General features: G+C 44.7%; 1 protein-coding gene across 1 annotated transcript in view; it reads left to right on the top strand.

Moving 5' to 3' along the window:
* Positions 1-15,448, top strand: part of LOC125892374 (neuron navigator 1-like) — a 148,603-nt gene that overhangs the window by 38,894 nt on the left and 94,261 nt on the right. The window contains exon 5 of the mRNA XM_049582353.1: positions 13,577-14,401. Coding sequence (XP_049438310.1) covers positions 13,577-14,401 — 825 coding nt within the window. The remainder of the gene's footprint in view (positions 1-13,576; positions 14,402-15,448) is intronic.

Here is a 15,448-nt window from a genome sequence, read left to right as displayed (position 1 = left end):
GTAGCCTAGTTCTGTCTGCCAAGTTAGCGTCAGGGTTTGACATTAGTTCAGCTGAACACCTGACTGCTATACCAGATTTTACCACTGGGTGTTGCACTTCACTCAGCAGCATGATAAATTTATACATTTCGGCTTAAATTTAAAAAAAATATTGCCATATTTGTGAAGTTTTCGCTTTCTTTAGCTTTGTCTTGGCTCCTCTTGTCACCCCAAAGAACACATTAAATTTTTAGTAAACAACACGCTACGCGCGCCTCCCATCTCTACTGAAATTTGATCTGCCTCATGTTGCTGGTCTTAGCTCAGCAGTAAATTGCACACAGCCTGTCAGCCACCATTGGCTACATTAGTCTGTTTATAAACACAATATTATGTCAATTACATCATCACATCACTTATTACTAATGCAGTACAAGTTGGATTTGGCGCTGTGACACAGCTGACGTAGACTACTTTTATTTCTATTGTGAGACCTGCAGCAAAGGGACCTAGGGAAGTCTTGAACCTGGGCGTCTGTGGGAGGGTTGTAGCCTCAATTGTATGTGGTCTACCCAGTAAGCTATGGAGGTGTCCGAACGTAGGCTACTTTTAAATGTGCCAGAACGTGGCATAATGACAAATGCCAATTTAGCAGGTTAGGATAAAATCAAACCGATTTGAGCTCTCTCACCGGACCAACAAAACTGGCAATCGACTCTAGTTAGCATCAGGCTCCGAGAGACCAAAAGCCCCTTTGGCAGGTCAGATGCCTTCTTGCTGGTAGCCAGACGCATTTACTGCAGCAGAGTCATAAATGGCGTCAGATGAGACATGCCAGCAGCCGACCTTTGGGTCTAATTGTGGAACCTGAATAGAGCCAGTGAACACCAAGGGACAACCATTCTCTGTCTAAATCCATGTCCGCCCCACTCCTACTCATCAGGCCTCAGGAGCCATGTCTGAAGTTAGGTGGTGTAATTTCGTGTGTGTGTGTGTGTGTCTTGGCCTGGGGCTCTGCTGACTGCAGTGGTTCCTGGATGAAGAGATGAGAAAGAGAGATGGACTCAGGATGTTAAAATGAAGGAGGATGACAGGGGTGATGTGGGTCAGTAATGGGATGAAATGGGCCACTTCTCAACTCGCTGCCAGGGAGTATTATTATATGCACATTGATTTCAGCTACATCCAAGAGCTGTCGAAGAGTTTGAACCCTTCCTCCCCTCACACTTTCTCTCCTTCCCTCTCTTATGCAGTTCGTCCTTTCTAGCTTCATTGACCTAAAAAGCCACAGTCCCAGCATGACCCCCCCCCGTCCTTTTGAGTAACGGTTTGCTCTGCACCCACAGCTCCAGTCATGCTTTGTCGTGGTCAGCGTGAGTCGAGGGATGTGGCCGCGCTTCAGAGATATGACTTTATCAGTGGCTTAGTGAATCATTCTTTTTGATGTGGTGTCAGTTGGATAGGAGGGGATCAGCTGCATGGCTTTGAAATGTGCAGCCCAGAGTAAGTGTGTATTACACTTTAATGGCCAAAATCCCTCTTATCTTATACACATCTGAACAATGAGTCAGACAGCGTAGTCAGAACGTATCAGGATGGTTTTTCATTGTTTGACAGTAATCCTGCACGTTGGATTTGAAATGAAACAATGACAATGGGTTTACAGTGCTGATTTTTATGAGGGGTGGAAATAATTTATTTGATTTTTTATTTAATTTAATTTTTTTATTAATAGAGCAGTAATCATGGATGTGAAATAAAAAATCGATTGAGAAAGTATCAAGTGATTTGATTAATTTAAAGCTGATTTGATTAAAACTGTCATAATGAAAACAGAGCCATGTTTCATCACTTTCCACATCTTTCGTTCATTATTTACAAAACAAAAACGCCATTTATCATTTAAAGAAAGAGACCACAAGGGTGGAAATAACAAAAAGTGATTGAAAAAAAATGAAGTGATGAAAATGCTAGGATTTAATAATGTAAGAGGGAAAATATGCATGAATTGAAAAATAAAGGGGTAAGAATGGATGTGAAATGGAAAATAAAATGATAAATTATCAGATGAGTAGATTAATTTGTCTGCCATTCATCATTCTCAACACCCAACTGACTTTACAAGTTTTTGGCTCTTTTTTACCTATCTCTGTGCCAAGCGACAACCTCCAGGAAACTGCAGTTCCTTAAATGGCCGCTTGAGGCTGGCTCCAACACAGAGTCAATCCCCATAGACCCCCATGTTAAAATGCCCAACTTTACAGCAGGAATAAACATGTTTACAGCCTGGTACAAAAAACGTTTTTTCTCTTTATAGCTAATTTCTCCCTTCATGACAACTGTACAAGGATGAATTTTTATATAAGTCACCCATTTACATTTTATTAAGGCTTAAAGTTATGCATAATTAAGGGCTGGCTGCTCAGATTGACAGGCTGTCTGCTGATAGTGTCCTTGGCTTCTCAGTCACATCCGCCCCTTGTTCCTCCACAGCTTCAGCCTCTCGCCCAAATATCTTCACCACTGGCTCCAAAAAAACACAAGGTAGCGACAGGCATCCATAATGCTGAACTTGTGGCTTCAAAATGGGAGTCCACAAGCCAATAGGTGACATTATAGTAGCTGCGTCCGTTATTTTTACTGTCTATGTTCTGTACTCACTGGAGCTCTCTGCTCCCGGCGGCCCCACTGATCCAATGGCAGACTGCAAGATCACCGCTATTAGATGAGCAGCAAAGAAATGTACACGGCAAAGGTTTTGAGAACCAAAAACTTAATCAGTTTGTCATTTGGCGTGTTTTGTTTTTTTTAGTGATATTTTGAGCAGAAGTAACAAAAAATGTTGTTTTAAAAGGTAATTGTCAGTTAGGTGTTGTGAATGATACACTTTTTTTCAGTTTGCATACATTTCATCACTTCCATTATTAATTCGTAGCATTTTCATCACTTTTTGTTACTTCCGCTCTTGCAGCCACTTTCTTTTCATAATAAACGGCAATTGTGCGTTGTGAATGAGGAACATAAGATGTGGAAATGGATGATATGTGGCTCTGTTTTCATCATATGACTGTTTTAATCAAATTGGCTTTAAATCAATCAAATCACTTATTTATTTGTCCCCCTGCTTTTCATTTCACATCCAGTTTTACTGCTCTGTTTTTCAACTTGCATGCATTTTCATCACCCTTCACTTTTGTCAATTAATTTTTTCGTTATTTCCACCCCTCAGAATTATCCAGTTTTATGATCAAAGATTTGCCCTGACTAGTACAATGAAATGTTCTCCCTGTCTTATTTGTATGTTCATATTATCTGACATTATATTGTATTTTATAAAACGGTACGGTACGGTATGATACGATGCGATGTGATACAATACAAGATGATTTACCGTGACATGACATGACATGATCTTATCTTATCTTATCTTATCTCACAGTTTCCTTGACTTCATCGTTTTCTATTCTGTTCCCTGGCCTGTCTAAAACTGTCACCACCAGAATGGAGCTGTTTGCAAATAACCTTTTAAAAGCTTTTTGAAGGTTTCAGCCAGCTGGTTGTGGAGAGGGGGGATGGGAGCTCTTGGTGGACCAGCCCCTGTCTTTAAAAGCCTCTGGCTGTCTCGGGACCATGGTTGTGGCCTTGTAATTGGTCCCTAGAAGGCGTTAGAAAGAGAACTCAAGTGTCTTAGACTCCTCTGAAGCTGCATTTACATGGAGGGTGGGCTGACACTGTAATGACTGTAATTTAGGAAGCAGAGGGAAGGAAGGGAACAGGGAGGAAGCCAAAGTTTGGAGGGAAGGAAAAGAAGAGCGAGAGGGGTGAGAGATGAAAAGAGGAGACCTGATAAGGTCAGGGGGTTGATGGATTTCCTTTTGTTTAAGGAGGAAAGAGAACAAACAGTAAATGTGTGCGCCGTGATAAAAAGATGATTGAATGTTGGTTGAATATTTCAAAGCTGAGAGCTCCGGTAGAGAACACAACAAAAGGCCAAATCAGGTTTGGTCATGGTTTTCTTGTCTACGGTAAAAGAATAGTTTTCCACAAATTAAATTTTTTCCATAGGCTTGCATTCACTCAGATTGAATCAGCTGTAATATAATCAGCTCGTACATCTTCTACTCGAGCCCCTAATGAAGACCTGAACATTTAATGTGACTGTAGCACCATGTGGTCTTTCAATTAGACCACAGACCTCTTGACCTTGTGGCTCTCTGGAGAGGTGTATTTGAGCATGCGTTCATGTCTGAGCATGTGTGTGTATGTGTGCGTGTGTGACAGTACACAGATGGTGTTTGAAAGATAAATGTGATGTGGACTGAGTATCATTTTTCATTTCCCAGTGAGGGTATGGCCTGGTGCTCCCTACGGACACTCTCGTAGTCTGTCAGCTGTCTCTCTCTTTCTCTCTCTCTCTCTCTCTCTCTCTCTCTCTCTCTCTCTCTCTCTCCCTCCCAAACACACACACACACACACACACACACACACACACATACACTCATGCACGTACTGTACAAGCGCCTCCAAACCTTGGGGAGGTCATGTGTACATCTGGTCTGAGAACTCTGTTCATGAGGATATGAAACACAGCACAGCACCCCACATCCTCCTTCATCTGACACTGGCATTCACAGGTAGAAAACAATAACAGTTGGATATGCCAGGTGTGACACTGACACGTTATGTTAAAATAAACTGGCTTGTGTTCATTTGAAACAGTCGCACAACCTGGAGCAGAGATTTTATGATGTGTTTTCCAAGGCGAGCCAAAAATTGCATTCAGTGGCCATGAGCCAACTTGCACTGTGTTATACTGAATTTAATAATGGCCCCATTTGCCTTAATGCAGTGGTTCTCAAACAGTTTGACGGGTCCCCCCTGGAGAGTCATAAGGCCCATTTCCACCGACCAGTACAGTTCAGTTTGGTTCGGTGCGCTTTTTTGCCGTTTCCACTGTGAAATGTTGTGGATGGTACCAATGGAACTGTTCCACACTGTACCCATTTTTGGTCCCCCCTCTGTTGGGGTACCTAGCACACAGATCTGGTACTAAAAGGTGGAGCTGTGAACACTGCAGTCTGATTGGTCAATAGAGGACGGTCTCTCTGCTCAGAGCTGAGCTGTGGCTGGTTTTGAGGCTCATGTAACTACTGTTCATACTGTGGAGAGTTTTATTAGTAGACTGTAACTATTAAAAGACAGTTTTGCTTCCTCTTGCAGCAGCTGGAGTCTGAGAAAAAAATGACTTGATTCAACAGGCCGACTGCCAGCGACTTTTAAGGTGGAAGGCTAACTTGTGATGTTATTCAAAGCATGAGTTGACGACGTGACTCAATCAGCACATCTTAAATATTCCAAATGACAACTTGACCATCACTTTGGTGTTTATATGACATACACTTTTAGTAATGAGTGGATCTTCAAGTGTTTATATCGATTAATTTTTTTTGTTCCGGAAATGTCGGCATGCAGCCTCATTCTGTAGACAATAAACGAGGTGCAGCCTTCCTTCTTTGTCACTGGTAACAAGGAAATACAGTGAGTGCTGGACGGAGCAGTGAGTGACAACAACCCCACCCACATTTAAGAGTACTGTTTGCGGTGGAAAGGCAAGGGTCTCTGTACCATGCCTGAAGGGTTACTTTTGTATCCAAAGGTACCACATCCAAAGTATTTGGTGGAAACAGGGCTACAGAGCCTCTGCAGGTGGGTCGTGGATGATCAGGAGTGTAATAAGAGTGAAACAAAGTTGAATGAACACGATTTATGTAGGAAAAATGAACAAAAAGAGTTTGTTGATGCTATCATGCTGGCCTTTATTGCACTAAAAAGTTCAACATGGATCCTTTTTTTAAATTTTATTTTAAGGATTGACAAACTGTGGTTGAGGGCATGAACTTTTTTCGGCTTCTAAAGGGGGATATGACAGAAAACATTTGAGAACCTTTTTATATATACCATACGCTCAGTTGCCAGTTCATTATACAGTATAAACTTAACTAAAACTGAACAGCAGTCTAATACAACAGTCTGGCAATAAAGCATCCTAAGAAGGTTAGATAACTTTATAATATTCTGTTTTTGTTGAAAATGTTAAAAAGAGGTGTTGATTCAACTTTATGGTCAATCTGGAGTGTGTAGTTTTTGATGCTGTTGAATTGCATGTATCATAATATATTTGATTTCCAGTTTTAATTGTAAGATTTTCAATCATCGCTGGAAAATCTTGGCACGACAGCCCCTTATAAATGTGCTTCAGTTACCACCAGCTCCCTATAGACACTGACAATTTCACTGTACCTATGTGTGGCTCTAAGCGCTGATCTTTAAGAACTGGACTGTTTTAGCAATGAGGCTCATTTGCATAGAAAGGGGCCAATTTAGCCCTAAATGTATGCATATTACCTCATTTAAATATGTGCATAGCTTGGGAGCGCAGACACTATGTGGTTGGCAGCATGGTTACGTGTCCATTTCACTCTTTGTGGGTGCTTTGAGAATACTACAGTTTCTTTTTGTCTTATCTGTGCAGGCTTAGCGACCCAAACGTTGCACAACCCCTTCCTGAATTCACCCCAGAGAGTGTTGCACTTTTTATAGCCAACAGAAATAGCTGTAAAGGCAGCAGTTTTTACAATTTAAAGTCTTTTCTATTATAAACTCAAGGCTATTACATACTGATTTACAGCTTGTATGCAATTGGAATAGACATAAAAGATGAGTCTACAACATATACAGTGTAAAAGAGCACAAGTAGAGACACAGTATATTTTTATTTTTTCAATCATGTTGAAGGGCAGCTTTGTCCTGCAGACCTCCCTTTACATAGAGAAGTACTTTTTGAACCCGCCTTGTGCCATCCACTTTTATAATATAAGAAGTCAGCAAATCTTTAGTAATGAAGGCATGAAATCAGCTTGCAGTTTATAAATTTCATGCTCGCCATCCCTTTAATGCCCCTGGATAGTGTCGAAGTGGATAGCATTTTGATAACCCCGGCTGCATCAACTCTTAGACAGTGCGTAATCCTCTTTGGGCCAATCTAATCAGAGAGACATATGCCGAGTTGGCGTTGGACAGTGATGAGTGGTTTAGTAGCTTTGGGAAGATGATCAGACATAAGCGTGGACTAGATTATGTCCTCACTCATCACCAGGAGTGAGGCAGTAATCACTATTTAGGGTTTAATGTCATGGCTTACTTTTGATTTGACCCTAACTGTGGCCTGTTAGGAGTTCTGTAGTCCAGGGCCGGGGACAGCTGAAGGGATGGCCTAGTTTTTTATGTTTGGGAGTTTGATGGGGAAGCAGTGTTGTAGTGCTGATCGTTTTTTGTCTCGTGAACTGTGTCAAGATCATTTCTTGAAGGTCTTATCTCAGAATTGAAGGCATTTTTCTTAGGTCTTTTCTCAGTCTCAGACAGAGAGGACTCTGGATCATATTTCAAGGACGGTTAAGACCACACCTGCAGGGATTTTTCGTTGTCTGAATTATTTGTCTCTTTGTCTTGATCTCGACCCCTCAAAGTCTCGGTCTTGTCTTGGTCTTGATCCCCCCTGGTCTTGATCCTGACTTGGTGTCAGTTTAGGCGGACTTGACTACAGCTGTGGCGAAGACATCACATGACTGTGGGAAAGTGAGTGCACATGAATGCACATAATCCATACGTGAGCAGAGAGAAACATGTGGATATACACGTGTGAATGAGTAAGTAAAAATTCTCAGACACACTCAGAGGCTTCTCATTCCCCCATTCGTCTCACACAATGAGCCATCCACCCGTTGTGTGGCGATGCACTAAGACAGAGCTGCCACCTCCTCCTGTCTCCTCCTCCTCTCTCACCCCAGGGACATTTCCTTCCTTCCTATGTCTGCATTAGATAGAGCGAGAGATAAAGGAGGAAAGAAAGGAGGGACACGGGTGAATTGAGGAATGGGTGAATGAGTGCACACACTCAAGATCCTTTTTGACCTCTGGGGTGACTCCCGACCCAGGGAGTCGAGTTATGGAGTCAGTCATGTGTGTAACCTCTCTGTGGGACCACACACACACACACACACACACACACACACGCACACATGCACACAGGAACAGAGTCCTGAAGACATCTATCTTTTAAATGATTAACCCGTGGAGAATCATGAATATTAACACATGCTTCTAGAGTCAAGATTGATGCCACAGATTCATGTGTTCATGTTGACTTCATTATAAATCTTTATATTCAAATTTTTGATTTTTTATCCAATCTGATTTTTGCAACGGCAGGGTTTTTTTCTGCCGACTGAGGCACAATTACACAAGCTCACACACTCACACACTCACATGCTGACGATATCCATGGCTGCTGTATGCACACCACGCTGTAACTAAGCAACCAGCCTCTGCAGCACAGCATTGTGGGATACCCCTGGGAAGTGTGCTGAGAATGTCAACATTGAGGGAGCGCCTACAAAGAGCGATAGCTTTTAAAACACACACAAATTCTTCTTCTTCTTTTTTAACATCCGCCGGATGGCAGTTGACGTTTTGCAGCTCTCAGCTGCGCGTGATTCACGATGACTGTGTGACATTCGCTCTGCGAGAGAGAGAATGGTGTTTTTGTTGGATTAACATTTGCGCCTCCGGAATCAGGCGCTGGTATGAGTGATACACTCGCACTATTACCATGGACAGAAGTGGCTGAATTGTCCAAATGCTTAAGCCGGTGACTCATGCTGCGCATCATCAGACCACCGAACCTCCCTCCTCTCATTCACACTTACATTTTTGACTCAGACGAGGAAGCCACACACTGTATGCATCAGAGTGTCGCCTCAGTATTTTTGTGTGTAAACAGGACATTAAAAGCCATGGTATTGTGTTGGTGCTGTACCAGAGTGTGTGTCACTGAGTGAGCCTCTCCCTTGTGTACGTGTGTGTCATGGTCTGGTATTCATCAGTGTGTCCTGTGGACCCTATGCGTTAGCGTGTTAGTGGACACAAGCAAACATAGCAGAAGTGGCGAGGCAGGATATCCCCTCTCTGTCTTACAGGCTTCCTCTGCTCCTTGGCACACATACAGCGATCCTTCCTCTTCCTTCTCCTCCTCCTCCTCCTTGTCCTCTCACTTTCTTCTTTGCCTTGTTTTCTGCTATAAAGTTTTCTTACATTCTTCTTTTTCCTCACGAGCAGCATCCAGTAGGCTTCCTTCATGGTGTCTGCTCTGTTCTGACTCGCTCCCCTTTTCTTCATTTTCTATTCTCAGTCACACTCACTTTCCTCTCACTTCTCCGCCCCGTTCGCGCTTGTCTCATCTTTAGAACAACTATTTTTTCCCTTATACTTCGACATAAAAAGGCAAAACAAGAGGAACCAAGAGGGAGTAGGCGACAACAGGGAGTGGGTGAAAGCGAGAATGCAGGCCATCTGCTTAGCCGAGTGGGAATCGTTCCTCTTATAGTTTAAGTCGCTCTGATACAATTAGTTGCATCCAAAGCGGCAGTCTGCTTTCGCAGTACTTTTCCTTTCAAAGCTGGAGACCTTGTGTAACCTTGTAAACATGCATATAATGCGCTGCACAGTGTCTGTGTTTGTGTGTCCTACTGGCTACGTCACATGACTGCACTGCAGAAATATAGTGGCGAATCTGTTCCTAACTGTTTAGAGATGCTAGGGCAAATTTGCTCATGCAAAGTACAGAAACACCGTGCTTCTCTCTGCCTGTCTGTCTCTCTGTCTGTCTGTCTCCTTCTATTAAAATCTGTGTTTTCAATATAGCCATTCATACCTGTATCTCTGTCTACCTGTCTCTCCTACCTTTACCTTTACTAACCTTTGCTTAAAAGTGTCTTTATGTGTGTGTGGAACTGTTTGCCCGTCATCACAGCAAATTTCCCACCTACCACTGCGGTCAGCCCACAAACGTGTATACACACACACACACACACACACACACACACACACACACACACACACACTTCTGTTACGCACTGAATGTGTGAGTCTGCTTTGAGATGAATGTGTAGGCTAATACTGAGCACTGGCACTCATCACACTCTGCCAGCTTCTCTGATGTCAGGCCAGATTGCTCAGGTCAGTCAGACACCCTGCACAGACAGCGTGCTCTGTGTGTATGTGTGTGTGTGTTTGTGGAGAGGGAGAGAGACTTAGCAGAAAGAGGGTGAGAGAATATATGTTTACATCGGCCATATATTAAAGTGATTAGACTGTGGAGCCAGAGAGACGAGTACTGGAACAAACAAGTAGCTGTGTGCTGCCAACACACACTTTTACCTGTGTGTATACGTGCTTTCAAGAGCACTGACGCGTATCTTTGCCCCACATGCATCCGTGCGCCACACAGACCCGCCTTGTACGCGGCCGCTCTCGTTTGACTCACCTTAATCCCTCATCAGGGAGGTATAAGAGCTGACGTGCAGCACCTATTAGCCTTAAATTACATCCCTTACCCCCCTACTGGCCTGCTACCGGCCCCCAGAGCCCCCATAACTGTCACCACGCAGCCCTGGCCTCGGTGTGGCATAACCACCTCAACATTGGCCCTTTATTAAAGCTAGCTGCTTCTAATTAATGACTTTGGCCTTTACACAATAAAACAGCCAATGTATGTCTGTGTTTTTGTCTGCTGCTGAGCTCCTGTATTACACACACTCATTCAAGGCCAGATGGATGTTAGGTTGTCACTGTGCACGTACCTTAATGCGTGTCGTCGTCATTTTTGGGCTCAATTGGCGCCAGTTTGGTTGCTATCGGAAAATAAGCTGTTTTAAAGCACCTATCTAATACTGAGTGTGGAATGTGGGCAAACAAGACAGCACTTGTTTTCGCTCTGGTTTAGTGTCAACCGATTTATGCAAATGTAACAGAAAATGGGCATTAGCCCAACAGCCAGCTTGTTTGAATACTACTGCTAACAGTTTGAGACCTGATAACATCACAGCTGCAGGCACTGCTGCTTGGGAGAAAGTGCACTAATGGTATACAGCCAGAGCACAGAGCTAAAAGACCTGTATGCAGACAGGATGCATTAATACACAAAAACAAATTCTACAGTTGTATTGATTGTTAATAACTAATGATGGGCTAAAAGTTCGTTTTATGCGCAGTCATCATGATTAGCTGTAATGGGAATAAAGGCAGATGAGAAATGACGACAACAAACTATTTCTCTGTCTCTGTTAAAGGAATATTCCACCCACCAAATGATCATTTGTATATCAGTTACTCACCCTGTGTTACATTGAATTTGTAAAGAAAACTTTGCTTTCCTTGCATGACCCCAAAACAGGAGAAAACGAACTGAAGTCATAGGTGTTCGCAAACATCTGTTGTCATATGCTTCCCAAACAGACAGCTCTTTTCTAATGGGGAACTTCTAATGGGAAACTTTCACTTCACTGACATAAACTGTAATGTTACTTCACTCACCACAGGAGCTGCTGGTCTACCGCTGCCTCAATCAGTTGTATGACTTTGTTTGATCTGAAATAACCCTTTAAGACTCCAAAGTCACGCAATAGCACAAAGAAACTACCAGACTGAGGCAGCGGTAGACCAGCAACTCCCATGTTTAGTGAGGTAAAATTATTGGTTTTGTCATCTGTTTTTTCAGTTTTCCATCGGACAGAGGTGTCTGTTTTGGAAGTACTAAGTATACAGCTGGGTAAATGAGACCTGGATTATACTGCAAGAGTGTGGGAGTTTGTAAATGGATTATTTGCTATATAGTTTTGTTGTTGTTACACGTGGCCCCCTATGACTTCAATTCACCAACAGTCTTCTCTGTCTTTGGATTCTTTTTTCACCCGAAGCCTGCAACAGAAACAAACTTTACTTCAAAAATTCACCGTAACACAAGGTGAGTAATTGATACACAAATTGTCATTTGGAGGGTGAAGTATTCCTTTAACACCCCTCTCTTATGGGATCTCCACCCAGCTCTGTGTGCTTCGAGGAATTACAGGAATAGACTCTGTAAGCATTTGAACCGAAGGATCTGAGATGACGACCGAGTGATAAAACGAAATAATAAAGAGGAGCTCCGCCTGTGTGCTGTGCCGATTGAGATGGGATGTCCAGAGCGACGAGATGACGTAGTTGACCGTGCCAGAGCTAACCGAGTCCCTGGATGGGAGCTTTTGCTTCTCCGAGCCTGTCTCATCAATGTGACACACTCGTAGAGACAGACCCACGCACACACACACTCACACTCATACAGCGGAGGACGGACAAAAATATAGTGACACCAAAACTCATTCACACACCCACACATGTGCACGTGTGCTTGTTTTAAAACACTGAAGGGATGGATGAGATTGTGATGAATCTATACCCTGCAAAACTTAATGGCCTGTGTTTCCGTTAACTGGAAGGGGGGGTTGGCATACTGTAGGTCTGGAGGACGGGAGGAAAGGAATGGAGGAAATGACAAAAGAGCAATGGAGATGCATAGAGAGGTAATGTGGTGCAGATGGGGAGGGGGTGTGATGGTGATTTGAGGTCTGTTGGCGACTAATTGAAGCATAATTAGTGAGTGACCTATCTGGTTGTGCATTAGGAGCTGGTAAATGTGTGTCCTGTTCTCCTCTTCTGAGCTGATCCTGCAGTCACGGCTGTTTTACAGATAATTTGAATCAGCTTAATCATGGGTGGGCCCCTTGTGATTAGGGCACATAAGAAAATCTGAATGTGAATGGATGAATAGAGCAGCTAATGTGATTATGAATGATTTGATGTGCATGTGTGTGTGTGTGTTGGGGGTCTTTATTCTGGCTGCAATATTTGGCATCGAGATCATTTGAGTCACAGACAGCTGAGCTCAATATAAATGTTTCTCTGTTGTTCTTTCTTTCTGTCTTTCTTTCTTTCCTTTCTTCCTTCTCTGGTGTTCAGCATAACACAGCATCTGCGATGCGTGTTTGCGAGAAAGAGAGATAGAGGATTGGCGGGTGAATCAGCCAGTGGGAGGAGAGAGAAAGAGAGACAACAAGAACGAAGGAGGGAAGGATAGAGGAGTAAGAAAGAGAGGGAGGGTGAATGAGCCAGCGGGGGTAGAGTGAGCAAACCACCGAGTGAGGGAGAGGTTGAGGGGAGGAGAGAAAGAGGAGGGGAGGGGGTGTTGCTGTTGCCGCTGCGACTGTTTCTCCTGTCAGTCGGCTGCTGCTCGCCTGGCAAGCAGGAGGGAGTACAGAGCGAGGGAGAAGCAGAGAGGCAGACAGAGAAAGAGGCTGGTCGCTGCTGTGTTTTATTCTAGCTGCGCTATTGTGGCAGAGAGAGCCGCAGACACTCTGTGAGGAAGTGGATTTAGGCACCGGACTCAGATCTGCAGATCCATGGATTACCAGCAGTGAGTAAGGGTGACTGCTGCTGCCACTCTACTAACCCACTCGTCATTTTCAACAGAGGGGTGAACCCACAGTCTCGCACGGCGGGGAGTCTGGACCCACTGGCGACAGGGAGGCAGAGAGGGAGGGTGAACCAGACAGTCTCTGCGTTTTCACACCTTTCCTTCTCCCCTTTTCTCCCTCCATTTCTTTCAGTCTGCTTGTGTGTATCTCAGAGTGTCTCACTGATGCTGTTGCTTGGCTCTCCGCAGGAGGGATGCTGGAGGCTAATGTGGCTAACATTAGCATGACGGCCAAGCCCAGAGAACTGGACCTGAGGTCTGCTGCTGTCTCCTGCCAGGAAACTTCAGCCCAGGCCATGGCCTCTAGGAAGCCCCCGGCCAAGCCCTCTGCTCTGCCCCAGGGACCGTCACGTCCCTCCGGGTCAGAGCTCAAGGTCTACCGGCCCTCCTCTGGATCTATCCCTATCCCAATCCCCAATCCGTCCAGGCTACGCAAGCAGCGATCACTAAACAACTTGTGTGTGCTCACTGATGCTGAGAAGAAGCTGCACCTGTACCAGTCTCCCCGCTGGAGTGACGATACGAGCCGGCCTGGCACTGGCACCAACAAGCCGGGCCAGACTAAGGCAGGACAGGCTGGGGGTGGGAGACCACCACTTTCACGGACCCTATCAAAGTCCGAACAGTCTCTTTTCCAGGGGAAACCCAAACCTTTCTGCTCCCCGTCCGTGACTTCAAACGGGGGCAAGCCGAGTCGAATCCCAGCCCCTGGTAAACCACGGGGACCTTATGCCGAGGTCAAGCCCATCAGCAAGGCCTCTGAGGCAGGCCAGAGTGTAGACACAGACCCTGCAGACCCCCCAACTAAGGCTAACTCCAATGGAGCTGGGAATACTGGGACTAATGGTAAGAAACTAGGGGAGAAGGTGAGATCTGCAGCCCTGTCAACAGAGGAGAAGAAAGAGAGGAAGGGGGTAGAAGGAGAAGACGATAAGAGCTTTCTGAAGGTGGATCCAGAGTTGGTGGTGACGGTTCTGGGAGACCTGGAGCAGCTGCTCTTCAGCCAAATGCTCGGTAATTTCTGCTTTTTTATCTCTATTTTACATAAAAACACACAGATTCAAGCATGACACCACTTAGGACGGGGTACATTTATGTCGACATGTTAACAACACTTACTTATTGATTTAGTGGACATCGAATAAGATAAACATCCTCCCCTCTCTACACCCAAACCGTTCCCTCCAGGTCTGGCTGTAGCCTCGGCATCAACAGTGAATTTTAAATGAGTTCAGTCTCTATTGCAGCAGAGCGTACTGTCAGCATGTTTTTCACTATACGATGACGAGGTCCCTCGCTCTGTAGGTGCCGAAAATCCCCGTGTTTACATCACTGTAGCAGTCAAAAGCACCTCGTGTATATGTGTGAAATTGATTTATGTTGTATTTATATGTGTGGATGTGTGTCTACTAGCTCTGTGTGCTCCCACGAAGCAGCTGGAGTAAGCAGTTCCAGAGGGCTGACATTGTTTTGTTGTTGATTCATTAGCCAGCACTGGAGCGTTTTGTCCTAGTCTCATTTGACCCACTGCCACAGTGAGCTAGATATATATTAACCTATCAGTTGCCTCCCTCCTTCTCCTCTCAGTGTATCGCTGCCTTGCAGGTTTTCTATCTCTAACTCTACCATCCTGTATTTGAAACTGAAATCACACATGTATGCACGTATGTGTGTGGTAGTTAGAGCCTAAATTGGGCGCTTCATATCAACACCACAGCCTCAGCATCTCCTGGCTCGGGCCGAGAAATCAGCCATTCGTTATTAAATGCCGTGTGAGTGTGGCTCGTGGGGTGTGTGTTTTCACTCGGTAAATAAAACGGCTGCATATTGAGTCAGGCTCCGGTCACAGCGGGCCACATATTTAGCCTTGCACCACTCCCTCACCCCCCCTCCCTCCCTCCCACCTCCCCTCCAGTTCCATTGATCTCCGGGCCACTGACAGATGGTCACTATCTCCCCCCCCCCCATACCCCCACCTCTTCCTCCTGTTACCGGGGGCAACGTGTGGGAGGAGGGAGGGGAATCTAAAGGGGGTGGCATGGCCAGGTAGTTAGCATGCTG

The sequence above is a fragment of the Epinephelus fuscoguttatus genome, linkage group LG7 (genome assembly GCF_011397635.1).
Source record: "Epinephelus fuscoguttatus linkage group LG7, E.fuscoguttatus.final_Chr_v1".
NCBI lineage: Eukaryota > Metazoa > Chordata > Actinopteri > Perciformes > Serranidae > Epinephelus > Epinephelus fuscoguttatus.
Note: the sequence above shows the minus strand (reverse complement) of the source record. Positions and strands in the feature narration are given on the sequence as shown.